This window comes from Polyodon spathula, chromosome 16, assembly GCF_017654505.1.
Source record: "Polyodon spathula isolate WHYD16114869_AA chromosome 16, ASM1765450v1, whole genome shotgun sequence".
Taxonomy (NCBI): domain Eukaryota; kingdom Metazoa; phylum Chordata; class Actinopteri; order Acipenseriformes; family Polyodontidae; genus Polyodon; species Polyodon spathula.
The window spans coordinates 12,585,082-12,605,562 of NC_054549.1; the positions used below are offsets into that span (position 1 = coordinate 12,585,082).

The window sequence follows — 20,481 nt, forward strand, 5'->3', positions numbered from 1 at the left end:
TGACAGCCAATGTAGGTGCTGTCATTACACTGCAGGACACACTGTAGCTAGAATATGGAATTAATTGTTACCGTCTGAAATCCCTATGAGAAGAACGATCCGCAGATCACAGCTTCTCCACTGAAATCCTTAAAAAGAAATCACCTTCACTATGAAAGCCACATCCAAACATCAGGGGTGGAACAGTACAGTTAAAAAAAAAAACCACCACACCACACACAGGATACTGGAACTGCACCAAAATCCAACAGATGAAATTTACTGCCCTTACTTTCTATAGCAGGCAGACAGGCTCTTGATATACAGCTGTGTCCAATTGGAAGGTAAAGCAAGCGCACAGTATCCCATTAAACACAACTGCTGCCGCTGCTGCATATATAAAAAGATGCTACAGCATTGTGCATAGGAGGAATGAAACCTGGGCCCACGTTATTCCATTGTCCTTTTTCATCTAGGTAAGGATTACCAGTGCAGGAGGCAGAGAGAGAGAGAGAGAGAGAGAGAGAGAGAGAGAGAGAGAGAGAGAGAGAGAGAGAGTCCTGTTTAACACAGACAGCTTCTGGTTGTTGCTATTTCCGTCTCTACCAAACCCCAGTTACACAGCTCTGCTCAGCCTTCCCCTCCCGTGACACTCCCTGTACAGGGGAGGACAATCTGTCATGAAAGATTACAGGCAGGGGGGTGGAGGGTGTGTGTGTATGTGGGGGGGGCACACCTGCTAATCCTGTTGTTCAATCTTCAGCCGCCCAGCACAAGTGCTGCACACAGACAGGTACATTCAGAATTGTACCCTGCACCCCTACCCCTATGCACACGTCTGTCATTCACAATACTAGCAACCAATGGCAAAGCAAGGATTGGGGAAGGGGGGAAGGGACGTAGTGTGCTGTCCATCCTTAAAGCGGCAGTGCAAAACACAACACTGCCATTCCACAAAGATGGGAATGAGCATGCCTATAACCCCCCCAAATACAAGGGCACTGCAGATTCTCAATTGAGAAGAACCCTCTTTGTTAATTTATATTGCTTTGGGACCTCTGTGGTTTGCCTCAAATAAATGGAGCTGAGATTGCTTTAAAATTAAATTAGAGACACAAATCAATGACACTTGGACTGATCATTGCTTTACCTTGTATTCACAACATCATTCGGTTCCCATCCCACATCTGACACTGTGCTGAGTATGCTTTGTGTTTCACATAGGCTGCCATAGCGTCATCATAAGCACCTAATTTAAACACCAAAAAGAAAACACACAACTGATTTGCATGAAAAGGTCCAGATTAAGACATTCTCAAAACACACAATGCAAAGAATTTCCCATTCCGTTATCCCTCTGTAGACTGTCAGTATCACTGTGAGAACCGGGATTGAGAAAGAGCTTCAAGTGAGAATGTTTGCCCTTGCGAAACACCAGCAAAGAACAGCGATAAATCAAAAAGGAGAAGCAACAGTAGAAGGGCAAACACGTGTTCAACACGCACACAGAATCCTTTTCCGAAAAGCAACGATTACAACTTCCACAGCTTTCCTGGCTGTCGGGGCAATTCAAGATCATTTAGCACCCCTTTCAGTTAGCATCAGAGCCATTGGATAAGCAGGTATAAAAAAGTAGAAAGGATTTACATAACTATCTGTACTGCACTGCACAGGGTATCAAGCACATGTTTCCCCACACTGCACCCTTCTCTCAAGCCACAACTTTTCTTTTGAAGACACAGGCATTCAGTGTTTTGTTCAAGGCAGGGAGCAAAGCTGATCAAACTGGGAGGCTGTCCGCAACTCCGGGACAATGAAATGATTTCTTCCAGGATATTGCTCCTCGCTAAGTGTCTGGATTTGTGTGGATTAAATACACTACAGTATCTATGCTACCCAGAACCTGCCTCTGTGTTTATACAAAAACAGCCAACAACAATTGACAGCTATTCTAAAGCACTCAAATCAATCCTTTAGCCCACAGCCAAGATGTTTGCTCTTTAGAACAGACATACTAACTAATACAGTCCCTATTAAATCTCCACAGCCAATTTAAGCCAGAATATTTTTTTGGCAAGTGTAAAACTGATAGTGCCACATCAGAGTAAATTCAAGCTTTTGTTGGAAAGATAGCAGGCAATCTGATTGAAAACTCTCAAAGAAAGAATTTAGCAGCGAAAATGACAATTCATTTTAGGCTGCCTTGAGGGTAAAGGAAATAAACAGAACGCCAAAATGGACAGGAAGTAATCTAATTACAAAACTTTTTTTTACCTTGACCTTACACTGTACCGACAGTAAACGGCAGCCCGTGTACTGTCAATCTGCTTACAGACAGCTTGTGGCAACTAGAGAAACACTTTCTGATCAGACTAAAATAGACAGTTGTCTTTACATAACAGAGTACAGTGTCTTTGTGTTCCTGGGCAGGAGTCACGCGTTTTGCTTGGAAAGGAACCGACATGATCCTCTTTACAAACCTGTCGACCATGCACTTTCTAGGATGCCTTTAGAGGTTAACCTGCCCCCCCTTAAGCTGATCCTGGTAAACTGTTGTCAGGTACCTTTGTTTTATAACAACCGTCTCTAATTTCACCTCCCAACAAAGAAACAGATACAGCTGTATTATTAATTAATGATGATTTATTAAAATCAATGCATCACAGGTATTATTTTTTTCTCCTTTATTGAAATATTGCATTAGCCATCCTATCACATAATAGGTGCAATAAATATCTGTGACAGCTATATCTTGTTCATTCTATTTATTTCATTTTCTGAAATGTTTTTCTCACAACACTCTAAAACCAAACAGATGTGTCAATTCTTACAGTACCCCATTTCTGTCAGTAATCATATCGCTTTTATTTTAAAAACACCGGTACAAAAGAAATAGAGTCAGATTTGCAACATTAATGCGGCTGCCTTTTTGCAAACCAAAGGCAGCCACGTCAACACTTACAATATCAGCTCGACGAAATACACTTGGCAAATTTAAGAAACTAGCAGACACGACAGGAGTCGAAAATTAACTAATAATATAAAACGATGAAGAAGAAGTCGGTAGCCACTCTGGTTGGTGATCTGAGAAACGCAACAGGTGGAGGGGCTGAAGTCACTCCTAAACCACCTTACCTTGAAGCTATATGAGAAATCTGCTGAAGACTAACCTGAATGGGGCAAATATTCAACAGTTTAACGGAAACAAGAAATGCATCAGTTGTATTCCTGTAGTGTCCTGATCATTTCTTAGCGAGTCAATTAAACTAAGTTAGGTATAACATCAGAGTACGGTGATAATGCAGCAGGCCTAAGCTACAGTAAATATCTGACCTGGGTAACCTAAACAAGGCTTATATTAAGAAGGCTTTTCAACATGAACCGGAATTTAATAATAAAACAACATCACAGAGATCTCCTACTGTCTGTTGGCGAGACAGGACTTTCATATTGAAATTAACTATTATTACTGAATCAATGTAAAAACAAAAAGTGTCATAACAGGTTTCTGTCCAAATATCACATAATATGCAATATAAACTGACTTCTGCTGTGTATTTGAAGTTGTAATCAACGAATCCAGTGTACAGCATTTACATCGTAAAAATATCTGTACTGTAATGCATTATTAATCCAGCCATAATTCATTATTCAATACAAAAAATATTTTAATTTGATAGCTTCCCCATTTTAAATACTGTGAAAGGTACATTGTGCACAATCTTGTTCTACGGTGGCGCTCGTTAGATTCAGGTGAACAAACCCCATGAAAATGATTAGCTGTGGCACAATGCTGTAACAATGAAAACGATGCCAAACTTGTACAGGCTATTTAAAACACAGTACACAGAAACACTGGTTTGATTTGTATTTCGTGAAAGGGGTCATTCTACTTCAAATACTAAATCGAATTTGACATTCAAATTGAAAAAAACAAACAAACTATTTGTTTAATCGTACTGGTGAATCAGCCTTATCAACAGACAGTATCTGTCTTAATTATACAGCAGCAGTACATGAAAACAAACAATCCCGGTCATCCAGCTCGTTGTAAAATAAAAAAAATAAAAAAAGCAGCACAGAATGTTTAAAGCAGATGCAAATTTACCTTATGCTTGAGTTCTCTTATACATCAAATCCACTGACAGTCTTGTTTAATTTTCATAACACATACTCCCTTGCTTTCGCTTCCTAGTCCCCAAAGCATTCTGGACAATGTAGTTCTAACTCGCATTGCCTGCAATTGGAAACCACAGGCCTACAGCTCCCAAGTGTCTCTGCGGTGAAATGTCACCCAGATACTGTCCGGTCGATAAATTGTACACGACGGTGTGTAGTACTGGAGCGCCTTCTGGTGTATAATTTAGGAAACTACGGCTCTAGTACTGCACTGAAGCGGAAGAAAATACATTTTTTAAAGCGTTAGTTAGCATTTCATTAATAAAGTAGCTTTCAGAAGATAAAGCAGCGGCGTTCACTTTAATTAAAGGAGTGCATCTAACTATCTACTATATCTATTAGATAAATATTCCACCACATACTGCAGATGTTAAAAAAAAGAAAAACCTGACAATTTCATGTCCAGCAAATTCAGTCCAGCTGCAATCAGTCCACGTGACACACAGCAAATCTACGATCTAGACTGAATATAACCATGAATAACTAGTTCATGTTAGTTTGGTGGAAAACTGAGCTGGAGAGCGCTCAGTCTAAATCCAAGCACTGCCAAGCTGAGCTTGGTCTGGCAAGTGGAAAATATAATGAATTACACTGCACTGAACTCACTCCTTACCTACACACCTGATATCTATTTACAGCTGTAATGATTTCATCTGCAAAGTGTTCTTCAAAGCAGCTGCCTTTCCTCCACGAAAGGGTGTTGTTGGCCTCCCTATAAAAACCGGATCGCCACACACAAGCACAAGAGCGTGATCCCTGCCAATTAAAGGTGCTTGAAAGGCTCCAATTATGGAAACAGCTGAAATAACCTATTGATCTTGAGCAGCAGCATTGGCTGCCAGAGGGCAGGCTTGCTTCACAGCAAACCCCAGATTTTATTGTGTCTGTAAACTTTTCCAGCCATCTGACTTGGTTGCTAAATTGCTTGCAGCATGCAGGTCATAAGTACCTAATAAATAAATAAATAAATAAATAAATGTAAAAGAAGTTTGAAAAACGGTGTAACTTTTTGTCCAGTCTAATGCGTCGCTGCACCAGATGTTGGTTCAGGTTCAGCCCTTGCTTTTTAATCTGAGAAAATGGTACAGCCGCATTCTGTAAACCAATCTCTCTGCAGAGAGCTGCAGTGATTCTGTAGGAGCTGGAGGTCACAGATGTTAAGAAAAGACATTCTTGACAAATAGAATGATAAGACATTCTATCTGTCAAGTTACCTTACAGGCTTCTGAATACCTTTGGTTGCACCTTTTACAGGAATAACTACTGAACACTCAACCCAAGGAAGAATGGTAGGGCAAAACTGAATTGAATATTTTAAACAATGTTAAATAGAACCCTTACCAAATGTATTTTTTAAAATTTTATTTTAATTGAACTGAAAATCAGATGGTATATAATGAACAGATAACAATGGAACTTCTGACTTGCAGTATTATTTGTTTTGTACAAATTGTGTGACAAGTTGCATATGACTGGTGCAGAGCACGCATTACTTAGTTTGGGTGAATGGGGACTTTTTCAAAGATAATTGAGGCAGGACACATGTGATAGATGTGTATGAAACAGTTGTTTGACAGTAATTAAATACTGAAGTGTAGTAGAGTTTAATTATAATATGGATCTTTGTACAAACTTTATTTTATTTTAATTTTTTTTACAGAATATATTAAGCGAAACATGTAATTGTAGCAACTGTGCTACCGTACTGTATATTAAAACACATAGAAATGCTTTACTTCCTAAGGTCAAAAATCTGTATTCAAATATTTTTTCTACCTGTATACCAGTTTTATGAAATTAGAGTCAAAATAATAAATATTTTTTTCATAATGACCATACAAAAGCTTTCAATTATAAATCAGCTGAGTTTTAGCCTTCGCAGTTCTCAAAAAATCCTTTTTGTTTTTGCTATTAACAGAAAGCTAAAAAATATATTAAACCCGTATTTGTTACCAACAGAAGTAAAGCCAAAAGTTTAAATTACATAAATGCATATCAAATGATTATTAGTTACAATTAACACATCTTCTTGAAATTACAGCCTGGGCAGACTGCCTGGTGCAGCTAATATAATACCGAACACATAAAACAGCCCCATTAACAGGTTGAGCTTTGCAGTCTTCTGAGGAATCTTGGTGTAGCACTGACTCCTGAACTGTTTCTCCAGGGGAAAAGCCATGGGCACAGTGAGAAGCGGCAACGCCATGCTAATCGTATACCGCGTTGCGAGAATGGAGAACAAAATATAGGGGACGAACAGCAACAGATTGTACAGCACGTAAGACAGCGTAGGTCCAATGAGAATGGCCAGGGTGACTATCCCAGCCTGTTTGTCTGAATCCATGTCTCTTGTGTTGTTACTATGCAAGATAGCTTCAGTGTTCAGGGCCAGGGGAATGGCGTAGACCAGCGGCAAAACAGACAGATAGCCGACTTGAACTGCATGGGAAAACATGACAGCCAGCGGTCCAAAGGTGATCAGGATGACCACATCGCCCAGAGCCACGTATTTCAACCCGATGCCTGTATAAAGCAAGAAAAGAAGGGTTAAAAAAAATCACCTTGAGGAAAAAATCTACCATCAAACTGAAAACGAACGGCACCACTGAAGCACGCAGCATTCAAGAACTTCAAAAGGGTTGGGAAGAGAAGCATAGCGGAAATCAGAAAGGCCAGGCACAAATGTCGTTCATAGCGATTTATTGAGCGGTCTTTACTCACCTCCAGTATAAAGGAAGGAACTTGAGAGGCCCCCAAAGTAAATGAGGGCAAGATGCTCTAGTTTCAAAGTGGACAAAAAATACAAGCAAGTTGCACACAAACAGCCCAGGGAGTAAAGCACAGCTCCAAACATGACCACATCTTGTGGCTCCAGAATCTGGTCCACCAGCGTCCTGTCATCACTCTTCTTGTGGTCAATCCCTTTGGAGAAGTCATAGTAAGTGTTGACCAGATTCCCAGCCCCGTGGACCACCAACACCGCCACGGCACACACCAGCAATATCAAAATATTGATGGTCCCTTCCGATTTATACGCCAGTGCACTGCCCAGAGCTACAGGAGTCAGAGAAGCACTAAAACTCCACGGTCTCAGGGCCAGAACATAGGCGGCACACTTGTGCTTCAGGTCGACTGTCTCCTGGGCATTTTTCTCAATGTGATTCCGATCGCAACCACTTAGGAGTGAATCTGTTGCATTTCCAAATCCATTCTGTTTCACCTCCACAAAAGTTTGGGGACTACTGATGGCATTATCTTTCTGCTCCTCCTCCATCGCTCTACCTTATAATGGCAGAAGGCTTCAGACAACCAATCCTCTGCTCAAATACAGTAATTCCAGCAAGATTCTGAAATGCAAAACCAAGAAGACTATTAAACAAAGTTGCAGTAAGTTAACCCCGTTGGTCTTTCATGCAGTTGTGTGATAGCTGGTCGACAAAAGCAAAGGTTATCACTTTGTGGTAACCAAACTCATGTGTTCATGGAAAGTACCTTGCTTAAATCTGTGGTTTTCAAGTAACTGCAACTGTCCAAAAGTTTGTTTCAATTAGAAGAATATTAGTCTATGTTCAAACTGACTGAAATCAAAATTGCGGGTACCCAAGCCGGACAAATAAATAGACACGTAACCAGATTAGTCAGTTCTGGTTCCAACGGTGAATTGTAATTTGAAAGAAGTTTGACTGTAAATCTTTTAAGTTGGTAAAGTGCTGCAGGACAACAAAGAACATCCCCCTTTAAAAAAAAAAAAAAAAAACACTTTCACTTTTAATACTAGATGTAACTCTTATACATGTTGCTATTAACATAGCCACTCAATGTCATTGCAGAAACCTTAATAACACACTCAAGAAATCGAAGTTTAAACACAGCTAGCCTTTTGAACCCTAACCACATCAACTTTATCTGATGCAAGTCACTGGTTTTGTCTCAGCAATAAAGTGGACTATTAATAGGATTAATAAAAACAGATATTTTAAGAACAGTATTACCTGTTCATATGCTATCCTGGTTTAATTTAAACGCCCAAACAGCACCATCTCTCCTGAAATCCGTTACCCTGAGTCCCCTCTACGACGTGTCCACACTCTCAAGATGTTATGACTCTCCACCTGGACAGCGCCATAGCATCACGCCCCTTTGTGCAACTTCAAATGCTGTCCGACCGAAAACCTGAACGAAATACCGGTTTGCTTTCCAGCAAGGAATAATGAAAAGAAATCCACGCTTTCTCAAAACTCCACAGAGGACAATTACCAACACCCACACTGCGCTGTATTATTACCATTAAAATCCTAAAAACACCCCCTCTCCCAAATGAATTGACAGTAACTGCCTCTCAACCAAACTTACAAGATGGAAAACACCGCCTTTACTGAACTGTTAATGTTTACTGGACCCCTGTCCAATCAACCTTTCAGCTGATAGGCTACAACCCTAGTCAATCACCAACATATCGCCCACTTCTCTGCCAGAAACCCGCCTTTCTATTAAATACAGCAAAACCGTTGGTCAATAGGAATTACACTCCACCACTCTTGGTCGCCTATTGGTTTCTAGTCTCGACAGGTTGTAATGTTAATATTCCTAACACTTGGTTGGAAAGAGTTAGGGTGCGATTTCAGCTTGTTCTGCGGACGCTTCCTATCTGTAATGGGAAACGAGTACACCTCGATCGGATTTAAATAAACAGCAATTAGAAAGTGTAAGTGTTTTCTGTTAATCACATTTAAAATTGGTCACTAAGCTGGTGTTGTGACGCAAAGCATGTATACCCGCTATCTGTATTTATATCCGAGGCGTGCACACGGAGGTGGGCATTTGGTAGAGATAATGTCATCTGTGTGTTTGTAGAGTTTTTCAAATATTTATTGCCTTTAATCTGATCAACGAAGAAGGTTCGTAGTTGGTATTATTGCTTGTTAAAGTTGCTGCTGTTTGTTGACATTTTATGATGGGGTATTCGAAGACCTGCTGTCTGTTGCCGCATTTCACATTTGTCGCTTTTCAATCAGGCTGCTGTTTAAAAGGTCTGCAGATCATATTGAAATTGATGAAGTCAAGACTGTTGTGCCTTGTCAGTGTCATTGTAAGTGAACAGATAAAACACACGCTTGTATGTGTTTGCACGTTTTTACAATTTTAAGTGCCTGCTCTACAACTATGAGCAAAACACAGCAAACAGGCTGATTTGGCATTTGCGTCTTCCTGGGTGTGTTGGACTGGATACAGCATTCTGATTAATTTAAAATTAAATATATATGTTTATAGTTATTGCAAAACACACACACGCGCAGTTTCACCCCATTAACGCTGTCTGGTCACTGTACATGCTATTACTTTTTAAATGGTATTACGTTGTAAAGGTGGGAATTGCTGTTGTATACTTTTGTGTTATAATATTTAAACTTTGGTTGCGATATCAGATATAGTAATTTTGTGTTTTGGGGTATAGTATAATGCATTCAGTAATAGAGCCCAAATAGAAAGTCTTTACTGGAGTGGGGAGGCGCGTTTGTTATCATTGGGAGCACATATTCAGGGCATGTGGCTGCCTTGCTGAAGGGAGGAACCAGAACTGAATCAAGCTTTGAGGTAGCAACGAAGAACTGAGCCCTATTCCTTGCACATAATACATTTTCATTTATTCTCAACTAAAATAAGCTTAAGGAAGGAAGCATCTTCAAAATGCACACATGGCTGCCTCTGGTCTTGGATAAACAAATAGTTTTTTTTAAATTGCTAAACTTTTTAAAACTTATTTTATGATTTTAATGTTCAGACCCAGATTAGCACTAATGTCAGACTGCCTTACTTAAAATAACATTAGTTTGTCCAAGATTAGTGCTAATCAGGGTCTGTGAAACCAGTCCTTAGTCTATTAAACATAGATTTACAGGTAACATTAGGTAGCCCTGGAAGATGAGTGCAGCCAACTTGAGCCCCCAACACTGGAGACCAGACCCAACCTTAATATAAAAATATTGTGTAGGAGACCCTAAGTGAGCTTTCACTGTTGATCTTGTTTCCCAGGGAGATTGTGATCTGCTGCTGCTGCTGCCATCATGTCGGGCACCACGTCTGTCCTTCAGCAGTTTGTGAGTGGCCTGAAGAATCGCAGCGAGGAGACTCGGGCCAAGGCTGCCAAGGACCTGCAGCACTATGTCACCACTGAGCTGCGGGAGGTACGGGGGGCAGCAGACCGCCTGGGTGGCGCGTCAAACCCAGCCAAGTGGAGGCAGGCAAAGAGAATGCTTCTGGGAAACGTTAGCAGGCCAGTGGAGAGCCCGGCTATCGTTTCTTCACAATCCTTTTTTATTTGCTAAATGCAAACATGGTCAGATTTTAAGCAAACGTCTGAACGATCAGTGTCTTCGTGACTGAACGAAGTCTTAGTGGCATCTTGTCAAGTGCAGAGAGGACTCGCAATTTAATAATCGACATTTAGAACAATATGAGTATGTTTGCTCAGCCTCTTGTCAGCTGTTCAGTGTCTAATTACCAGCTTTACTTTTTGCACAGTTGACAGTGCTCTTTACAACTCTAATGCTAATCAGCTCCCTGCCTGTGATAGTGCTAAGATATTTTTATCCATTGATGTAACACCCTGTGAGCCCTGTGATTGTCTGACATGCTTGGAGCAAATGCTTGCTAATGAATTATCCATAGCTGCAGACACTTAATCGTGCATTCTGAAATAAAGCTATTAGTAACTTAGTTAACTTGTGGTTTTGTTCTCTGAAGCTGAGCCAGGAAGAAGCGACCCAGTTCTATGACGAACTCAACCATCACATCTTTGAGCTGGTGTCAAGCTCAGATGTGAATGAGAAAAAAGGGGGCATTCTTGCTATTGGTAAGTACATTGAGCACTTTCATTTCTACTCCTGTGCCCATTCCAGCAATGCCTACAGGCTTCCCTCTCCATTCCACCAACCATAACGCACCCAATTGAATTCAACCAATGAAAATCCGAATTTATATAAAGTACAGTAAATATCAATGGAATTCTGCTTATCATCAGTCAGAACTAATTAAAACAGTCCCATCCCCAAGTCATTACATTAAGGAAGAATATATTTTTATTTCGAACAGCAGCATTAAAATTTCAATACATACCACAGTTACCACTACTGTTTGTTTGTAGACAACCTGAGATGAGACATTTTTACAATGGCGTGTTTATTTTATATTTCCGCCTGTTTGCTTTGCAGTCAGCCTCATTGGAGTTGAAGGTGGAAATGCCACACGCATCAGTAGGTTTGCAAACTACCTTCGCAACCTGCTTCCGTCCAGCGACCCGGTTGTCATGGAGATGGCATCGAAAGCCATGGGCCGCCTGTCGATGGCTGGGGACACTTTCACCGCCGAATACGTGGAGTTTGAAGTGAAACGGGCCCTGGAGTGGCTGGGAGCTGACAGGAACGAAGGGAGGAGACATGCAGCAGTAAGCATGGTGGGGGGGGGCACCACAGAATTAGCCTGCCTTGTGATCCTCTTTCCATTCATTGCTGCTTTCTCATGCGGCATTTCAAAGCGCTTTACAAAGCAAGTGCATGTTCAAGTGAAGGCAAGAGACTGCTGCATTATATTCCCCAGGTCTTTCCTTCTGTCAGGTCTTTGATCGAGTCAGAATACTCTCTCGGTCTATGTCGGCAAAGATGCTAATGGTTTCTGTATTTAAAAATGAATTTGGGTTAGAGCCATTATCTTTTTTAGCCGCAGCAGGGACTCAAGTGTGGCAGAATGTTCCAGCAGTGTGTTTTGTATGCAGTTTGTTCCAATGTCCCCCTGATATTTTGCCCCTTTCCCCTTGTGTGTCTGGCTCGGACACTTTGTTCTTGCCCTCAGGTGCTGGTTTTGCGGGAGCTGGCAGTCAGTGCGCCTACCTTCTTCTTTCAACAAGTGCAGCCTTTCTTTGACAACATCTTCTACGCCGTGTGGGATCCCAAGCAGGCTATTCGAGAAGGAGCCGTGTCTGCTCTGAGGGCCAGCCTGATCCTCACCACCCAGAGGGAGACCAAAGAGATGCAGAAGCCACAGTGGTATAAGGTAAAGCAGTGCTTTTAATGGGGTAGATATCATTAGAATTGACTACTACTGAATGCAGACATCGGAGCAGATGTCCTTTTTTTATCACTGAGTAATGTCTGTTTTTGATGGTTTGTAGCAAACCTTTGAGGAAGCCGAGAAGGGCTTTGATGAAACTCTTGCCAAAGAGAAAGGTATGAATCGTGATGAGCGAGTCCATGGAGCCCTGCTGATTCTGAACGAGCTGGTGAGGATCAGCAGCATGGAGGGGGAGGTGAGCGAGTCCATGGAGCCCTGCTGATTCTGAACGAGCTGGTGAGGATCAGCAGCATGGAGGGGGAGGTGAGTCTGCACAGTGCATCCACACACACACGGCAGCATCAGAGTCACTGCGCATCCACACACACACACACGGCAGCATCAGAGTCACTGCGCATCCACACACACACAGCAGCATCAGATATGTGTCACTACGCATCCACACACACAGCAGCATCACACAGCACTTTTCATAGTCTGCAATAGAAACACACCTCTATGACCCATCATCTTTCTTGAACGGTGGAACGAGAAGCAGTGGGGTGATTTGTCCGTTTTCTTTCTGCAGCGTTTGCGTGAGGAAATGGAGGAGATCACCCAGCAGCAGCTGGTGCACGACAAATACTGCAAGGAAATGATGGGCTTCGGGACCAAGCCCCGGCATATCACCCCCTTCACCAGCTTCCAGTCCGTGCAGCCGCAGCAGTCCAACGCCCTGCTGGGCCTCCTGGGATACAACACCCCGCAGGGCATCCTGACCTTCGGGGCCGCACCCGCCCCCGCCAAGACCACGCTGGTGGAGAGCAGGTACTGCCGGGAGATGATGGAGGAGCGATTTGATCAGGTGAGAGGGGCAGGGCTTCTTCTATGCTTGTAGGGGGCTGTAGTGAAGTGGGGAGGAGGTCTGTCTATGTTACTTAAACAATAATCCCCTATTTTGCATTGGCAGAGGGTTTTAAATGCACTTGCTGTTTTCTAAGCATCCGGTAATTGCCTTTCCAGGTCTGCCGATGGGTGTTGAAATACAGAAGCAGCAAGAACCCTCTCATTCAAATGACAATCCTCAACCTCCTGCCCCGCCTGGCTGCCTTCCAGTCTCATTCATTCACAGGTCAGGACCGCTGCGTCTGTTCCTGGGTTTCGTGGGCCAGGGTGGGTGCAAGGGACTGGGATAAGCTAGGAGAAAGCACACTGTTACAGCAATTACATACACTGGAGTACAGTATAGAGATATGCTTACATTAAGTACTGTTCTGAAATCTTAATCAGTCTTTTTTTGTTTATAGGAGGTACAGAGTTTGGGAATTGCAGTTGGAATACCGGAATAGTACTAATGATCTAGTGCCTTTGCGTTTTTGCTTTTTCCAGATCAGTATTTGTCTGACACCATGGGCCACCTCCTGGGCTGTCTGAAGAAGGAGAAGGAGCGCACGGCTGCCTTCCAGGCTCTGGGGCTGCTGGTTGTGGCTGTCAGGACTGAGATCCAGCCGTACCTCGCCAGAATACTGGAGATCATCAAGGCAGCTCTGCCTCCCAAGGATTTTGCCCACAAGTAAGTCAGCACAACATGAGGGTACTTGTTATCCCTACTGGACACTGAGCATTGCTTTGAATACATGTTGTAGATTCTATAGTATCCAAAATAATTCACAAAGTGATTCAAGTAGAAATAAAATTAATTTTGCACAGCTGAGAGCCAAAATCATTGAGCCACAAAAGCTATAGAAAGTTTTAAGGAGTTGTAAATGTATTATTTATTTATTTTTAAAACAGGAGGCAGAAGAGCATGCAGGTGGACGCCACAGTGTTTACCTGTGTCAGCATGCTGTCCCGTGCAATGGGTCCCTGTATCCAGCAGGACATCAAGGAGCTGCTGGAGCCCATGCTTACTGTGGGGCTCAGGTCTGTGGATTATCAATTAAAGGATGCATTTCTCTATTGCTGTATGCAGTGCATGACTCAGGAAGGAGTGAGGAGGCAAAAACAATCCTTTGCTTATGGCAAACTTGACAGCCTTAAAACAAAAGATTCCCATGCTCAATCCGTAATCACAATTTAAAAAGGAACTATTCTGATAAATATTCTTCTCAAATCAAATCTTTGTGTACGTTTTCATTCCTGCTTTTGACATCTTGTCTTTCCCCTCTACGCATTGTTCTAGTTTGATATTTTTCATTCATGGTTTTTTTTTTTAATTTAAAACTCCATTTAGAACCGGAATCCCAAAGCTTGTTTTAACCATAACCCGACTCGCTTCTTTCGACTGTCTCCTGTGCCTGTAGCCCAGCCCTGACAGCAGTGCTGTATGACCTGAGCCGACAGATCCCCCTGCTGAAGAAGGACATCCAGGATGGGCTGCTGAAGATGCTGTCCCTCGTTCTCATGCACAAGCCCCTCCGGCACCCTGGCATGCCCAAGGGCCTTGCTCACCAGCTTTCCTCGCCCAGCCTCACCAACATCCCCGAGGCCAGCGACGTGGGCAGCATCACCCTGGCACTGCGCACGCTCGGCAGCTTTGAGTTCGAAGGTGAGACTGGTGGGGGGGAGTGAGTCATGATCAAGTGCATGTGAAAACCTGCTTGAAATTATACAACACTCAATTAATACAGGGGTATGTGAAGCAGTCCACACATAGCAGCATGCTACATGTACAACGCATGCGGTTCAGTGAGATTATACCTGGAGTGTTTTTGCACACCACATGTCACCATGTTTTGAGCACTGCTACTGTTAGCATGCTGTAGTACTTTCGGCACTGATTATTGTTTTTTTTAATTAAGGCAAATAATTAAATCCAATTTTAGCTGGGGGAAAAACAGGCTGTTTTAGGGGAATGTAAATTCAATCTCATCAGTGATGTCTTAATTGAATAAAAAGAAACAAGTTCTTTGCCTTCTCTTTTTAATGCTTGAACTTTGTTTTCTTAAAAAAAAAAAAAAGTGTTAAAATAATTCCAGCTTGCTGATCGTGTGTTTAATAGTTTGTCACTTCCTAGAAGATTAACAAGTTAATCCTCCTTATTTTGAATAGTGCTGTGGGACACTATTGCTGACAAATGAATAGCATGGAATGAAGGCTGAATTTTGAGAGGGAGATGATAAATGAATCCTAACTGGAACTGTCGTCTTTCCCCCTGGATCCCCATGCCATTGCATAGGGGCTTATCCTTGTGTGTGTGTGTGTGTATAAGCTTTATGGCGCCTCTCTCTCATTTTCACCGAAGGACACTCGCTCACCCAGTTTGTCCGTCATTGTGCTGACCACTTCCTGAACAGCGAGCACAAGGAGATCCGCATGGAGGCGGCACGGACCTGCTCTCGCCTGCTCACCCCCTCCATCCACCTGATCAGTGGGCACGGCCATGTGGTCAGCCAGACCGCTGTGCAGGTGGTGGCCGACGTGCTCAGCAAGCTGCTGGTGGTGGGGATCACAGACCCAGGTGAGAACAGACCGGAGGGGCCGGCCGTTCTAGGGTGTTGTAAAGAGTACAGCTGTGGCCAGAAGTTTTACTTCACCTAGAATTTTAGGATTGAGACATCCATTTTAAAAAGTTAAAAACCTATATGAACATAATTGTAACGTCATGTGATCAAAGAAACTACAAAATGTTATTGCAAAAGTCTGCCGGAAGCCATAATAGCAGTATAGTATTTCATGTTTTGCAATGTCACGTTTTTCAATTTTTATCAGTTTGTAGTTTTCCATATACTTAACCAAAAAGCGGTTTGTAATTTCAATATGTTAACGTAACATTATTCAGCAGGTTTCATTCGACTTTATGAAGCGAAGTTTGTTAATTCTATAGGGTGATACAAAACTGTAGGCTATAGCTGTATACATTTTAATTGTGACTGGTTTTTAGGGTATACCAGTAAGAAGGGTCTATTACAAACTGGACTGAGACCTGAAAAGCTGGTTCCAAGTAAAAGTAGAGACCTGGTCGGGAAGGCCTTCTCTCCAATTGCTTATCACAAAGCTATTTAAGTGTTCCATCATTATAAAGCTTGCAATAGGATCCATGTTATTTCCCATTAATGTGTACGGCAGACCAGCCTGTTCTTACCCACGGAAATGCTGGGCCCTGTTCACATGGCTCTGTTGTTTTAATGAGTACAGTCTTACAGAAGCTTCTCCTCCCTGCACTTCCTTACTCAGACCCTGATATCCGCTACTGCGTGCTGGCATCGCTGGATGAGCGCTTCGATGCCCACTTAGCTCAGGCTGAAAACCTCCAGGCTCTCTTCGTTGCTCTTAACGATGAGGTGTTTGAGATTCGAGAGCTCGCAATCTGCACCGTTGGCCGCCTGAGCAGCATGAACCCAGCCTTCGTCATGCCTTTCCTGCGCAAGATGCTGATTCAGGTAGAGAGCAGGGAGGGGGGTTACCTCGCCACTGCTTTTGCAGACTGCAGACTCACTTTATCACTAAATGATGTATTTCAAAATGTTATTCTCTGGAAAAGCCCCATGAGCTGCAATCAGCTCGTTTACAAGGATGTCCCAGGAGGAAGGCCAGAGCGAGTTACAGTTACATACCAGCATACAGTGAGCACTCGGTTTCACAGTCCATGGAACACAATCGCAGGCATGGTTCAAGTGATCAAACAACTATCTCTTAAAACGAGAAAGCGACACTGTCGATCCGAGTTCTCTGGGTAAATTCAGTAAAATCTAACATAAAAGATTATTTTTTTTCAGATTTGTTTATGCTTGACTACCTTACCTAAATTAACATTTAAATATTACATAAATGCACTTTAGTTGATGCAGTCCCATACCATTCCAACAGATGGCAGACGCACAGTATATTTAAAGGGATCCAGCTGTGGGTGCGCCATCCCTTATTAAAGTGACAAAGCCTTTTGTTTCTCCCACAGATTTTAACTGAGCTGGAGCACAGCGGGGTGGGTAGAAACAAAGAGCAGAGTGCTAGGATGCTTGGGCACCTGGTCTCCAACGCGCCTCGCCTTATCCGACCGTACATGGAGCCCATTCTTAAGGTACCTTTGCAAACTAAACAGACTTGAGACAGCCCAGTGCTTTTTACTGCCTTACCGTTTTGCCATATGACTCCCGCTACACATCTGTTAAAGTTAATGTGCTGCATAAGCTTGTGACACACCATGTTTGTGGAACAGTAAAAAGGAAATGGGATAATATTATGTTTGCTGAGCATTTATGCTGAGGGTTAAAGGTGATGCTGTGGTTGTGGGAGAGATGGAATACTCTTATTGTTTGGGATTAAATATAATAATTGTAATATTACATTTTTAATTTATAATGACGATAGAAAAAACAAACCGCCTTTGTTATCTGTTCTGTTAGGCTTTGTAAAGACACATGTGTCGGGAAGTGGGAAGAAACGAGATGACCGTGTGTAGCAATGGTCCGCTGAGACCCTGGTCTCTCTTGAATTGTGACAAGGTTTAATCATCCCTTTTTACTGAAGTATATGTTGACCGTCTCTCTTCCAGGCTTTAATACTGAAGCTCAAGGACCCTGACCCTAACCCTGGTGTGGTGATCAGTGTTCTAGCCACTATTGGGGAGCTTGCTCAGGTATGGTAGAAAGCACATGGACCAGCAGTCCTGCACTTTCCAATCTCCGATTCCAGGGTCACGGCTGTTCATGTATTCTTCCATCCCTTGAGAGTAACTCTAAACTTAAACTAAATCTTCTGAAAGTCTCCCCATCTTCTGAAAGTCTCCCCATAGGAAAAGCATAGCAACGTGTAGTGAAGCACCCAGAGAGGTATGGCAGAGCAAGTAAACTATGATAAATACATAGTATAACAATAGCAAAAGCATAGGAAAATACACATTTTACTTTATTTAATTTGAGTCTTGGTTAGTCCCCTCCCCTGTCCATTCTCATGTCCTAGCGAATATGGAATTTTGGAAATAAAAATTTACGTAGTGAGGGATTGGTAGTGATTGGCATATTGGGTAAGACTTTTTTTATATTGTTTTTCAAAATAAAAAGGCTGCATGTTGATCGTCTTACACTGGATAGACCTTTTATGATTCTAGGTATACACTTACACTGCAGTTAGTTATGAAGCAGGCATGATCCAGGGAAACCTAGCTTTAGAAAGCAAAGGCAGTGGAGACAGCAGCAGAGTAGGGATCAATTACAGAGTACAGTATCCTAACAGCAGCTGTACAAGCACAACTCAGGACTATTTATTAAGCTGGAGACACCTTGGAAATTAATTTTTTACATCAGTATAGAATAGCAGAGGCTTCATTTACATTGCATTTAAAATTTATTTTAAAAAAAATCAGTTTTTCTGGATGTTTGCCAGTACTTGCTGAGCCCGTTTGTTTTAACTTAAAATGTTTTTTTTGTATTCAGTTCTTGCTTTGAATTTGAAATGCGTTTTTCTAAATAAATTATAAAAGCAGGATTGCTAGTGTTTAGTGAGTGCTCTGCATTTTTAAATTTTTTTTGTTTTTTTGATATCTTGTGCCTTTTTTCTTTTAGATACAGTTTTTACAGCGTGCTTTTAAAGTGAGCTCAGGTGGCTGTAAACTGTTGTTTTAACACCACCACTTTGCAGGAGCATCAGAGTGTCATCTCAGTAAGCGTTTTCCATTGCAGGTGAGCGGTCTGGAGATGAGGAAGTGGATGGATGAACTCTTCCCAATCATCATGGATATGCTGCAGGATTCCTCTTCCCTGGCTAAAAGACAGGTAACACAACCAGGATCGTTCAGTCATCCGTACATATTTCCGCTGAGTGGGAAGCAATTTCCACATTTACCAAGCAGAACCAAACGCTTAGAAGAGGATTAGCGAGGGTGAGATGGAATCTGGTCAGGCCAGTTTACCCAGGACACCAGGGCTACTGTGTCTGTATGGGCTAGATTCTCAAAGCTGTTTATTCCATATAGTCATCAAGCACAGTTTTAATTTGAAAGAAAAAAACATCATTTATAATTCTAAAACAATTAGGAAGGTACCTGACTCACAAGCCCCTCCGTTAAATTATTTTAAACATTTTTCTTTAAGGTTTTGGGTGGCTTTTTACTTGTATTAATAAAATAGTTGTACTAATGATGATTTGGAGTCGTCTAGCACTTTGACTTTTAAAACTTTTTCATACTAGATGCCTTCATAGTGAAAGCTGGTTTCATGCGTTCAGGAGAACTCTCAGAAATACTGAAAGAAACTGAATAAATTAAATGACTAGCAGTCTTTTTCGGGGTCTGCAATGTTGAAATGTGCCATTTGAATCTCTTTCCTGAATTTCTAAGTTGACCACTGTTGAGTGCTTTCTGTTTCTAGATGATTTTGTAGAAATCTGCTGTGTCCGAGATACGAAACCAGCTTCACCTTCTGTTAGCGCAGAACTATAGAAGGGGAATCAGACCAACAAAAGACAAGGTTCAGAACCGGAACAGAAAATACTGCAGTGGTGTCCAAATCATTGACTTCAAATGTCTGCTGCTTTCCTAGTCCTTTAATTTCAGCCAGGATCTCAAAAATCTACTGCAACACACCTGTGATTATTGTATCATGCAAAACAATAGCAGTGCACCCTTATCTTGTACAGCAATTTGGTTTTTCTGTTCAGGTTCAGAGCAGGGATGGCAATTTCTGGTTATCTAAAATACATCTTGGAGCCTCATCATCCAAATAACGCTAGCTAACTGTGCTGATGTATTTATATTATCTATGTATGCAGCAAATGGGATTTAAAAAATGAAACTTATACTGAACATAGGTGTATCAAGTTGCATGCATTTCTTAACTATACCGAAACAAGCTTATGAGGTTTGGATCATGCAAAACAAAGCTTCTTCTGTTCTTGTGATTTCAGGTGGCTCTCTGGACCCTGGGGCAGCAGGTAGCCAGTACTGGCTATGTGGTGGAGCCCTATCGCAAATACCCTTCACTGCTCGAGGTGCTGCTCAATTTCCTCAAGACTGAGCAGAACCAAGGGATCCGAAGAGAGGTAAGGGAATATAGAGAGGTAAGGGAATATCCAGCTGGGCACAGAGAGAGGGCTAGGGGCAGTGACAGAATTAAGGGGAAGTAGTTCTATTGCAGTGTGCTCCCTAGACATTGTCACCCCTACAAGATGGGGGTGATCAGAAAGGGCTCTTGTTATAGGGTAGGGGGCATATTTAAGACGCAGCCTTTGACTTCTGAAAACAGACTTTTAAAATAAGTTGGTAAGTGTTAGCTTAAGCTAAAGTTTACAATTTATAGTCATCAGTCCTGTAAAAAAACAAAAAAAAAGATATTTAAATTA

General features: G+C 42.0%; 3 protein-coding genes across 10 annotated transcripts in view; 1 reads left to right on the forward strand and 2 right to left on the reverse strand.

Annotated features, from left to right (window-relative positions):
• The window catches only part of LOC121328594 (E3 ubiquitin-protein ligase MIB2-like), a 51,502-nt gene extending 47,331 nt beyond the window's left edge, over positions 1 to 4,171 (reverse strand). For 3 of the 6 annotated variants that reach the window (XM_041273402.1, XM_041273394.1, XM_041273401.1), the window contains exon 1: positions 4,088 to 4,171. The gene's annotated coding sequence lies outside the window, so the exon portion shown is untranslated. Of the gene's footprint in view, positions 1 to 144; positions 232 to 271; positions 526 to 1,129; positions 1,229 to 4,087 lie in introns of those variants that run through there. The other 3 variants (XM_041273396.1, XM_041273395.1, XM_041273398.1) reach the window with 3 other exon arrangements.
• Positions 4,172 to 5,576: 1,405 nt separating this feature from the next.
• Positions 5,577 to 8,452, reverse strand: LOC121328470 (ubiA prenyltransferase domain-containing protein 1-like). The gene is made up of 3 exons (XM_041273153.1): positions 8,151 to 8,452; positions 6,880 to 7,505; positions 5,577 to 6,681 (listed from the first exon to the last, which is right to left on the reverse strand). Exons 2-3 carry the CDS (start codon positions 7,430 to 7,432, stop codon positions 6,194 to 6,196), a joined length of 1,041 nt encoding a protein of 346 aa, XP_041129087.1. The 5' UTR covers positions 7,433 to 7,505; positions 8,151 to 8,452; the 3' UTR covers positions 5,577 to 6,193.
• A 305-nt stretch (positions 8,453 to 8,757) lies between these two features.
• LOC121328756 (serine/threonine-protein kinase mTOR) overlaps positions 8,758 to 20,481 on the forward strand; it is a 76,965-nt gene continuing 65,241 nt past the window's right edge. For 2 of the 3 annotated variants that reach the window (XM_041273794.1, XM_041273796.1), the window contains exons 1-17: positions 8,758 to 8,863; positions 10,192 to 10,343; positions 10,903 to 11,011; positions 11,370 to 11,602; positions 12,007 to 12,207; positions 12,326 to 12,460; positions 12,794 to 13,069; positions 13,228 to 13,336; positions 13,594 to 13,777; positions 13,999 to 14,127; positions 14,508 to 14,752; positions 15,449 to 15,664; positions 16,381 to 16,586; positions 17,102 to 17,224; positions 17,699 to 17,782; positions 18,825 to 18,917; positions 20,047 to 20,181. In XM_041273794.1, coding sequence (XP_041129728.1) covers positions 10,224 to 10,343; positions 10,903 to 11,011; positions 11,370 to 11,602; positions 12,007 to 12,207; positions 12,326 to 12,460; positions 12,794 to 13,069; positions 13,228 to 13,336; positions 13,594 to 13,777; positions 13,999 to 14,127; positions 14,508 to 14,752; positions 15,449 to 15,664; positions 16,381 to 16,586; positions 17,102 to 17,224; positions 17,699 to 17,782; positions 18,825 to 18,917; positions 20,047 to 20,181 — 2,598 coding nt within the window. In that variant the 5' untranslated portion in view covers positions 8,758 to 8,863; positions 10,192 to 10,223. Of the gene's footprint in view, positions 8,864 to 10,191; positions 10,344 to 10,902; positions 11,012 to 11,369; positions 11,603 to 12,006; positions 12,208 to 12,325; positions 12,461 to 12,501; positions 12,529 to 12,793; positions 13,070 to 13,227; positions 13,337 to 13,593; positions 13,778 to 13,998; positions 14,128 to 14,507; positions 14,753 to 15,448; positions 15,665 to 16,380; positions 16,587 to 17,101; positions 17,225 to 17,698; positions 17,783 to 18,824; positions 18,918 to 20,046; positions 20,182 to 20,481 lie in introns of all 3 variants that reach the window. The other variant, XM_041273795.1, reaches the window with a different exon arrangement.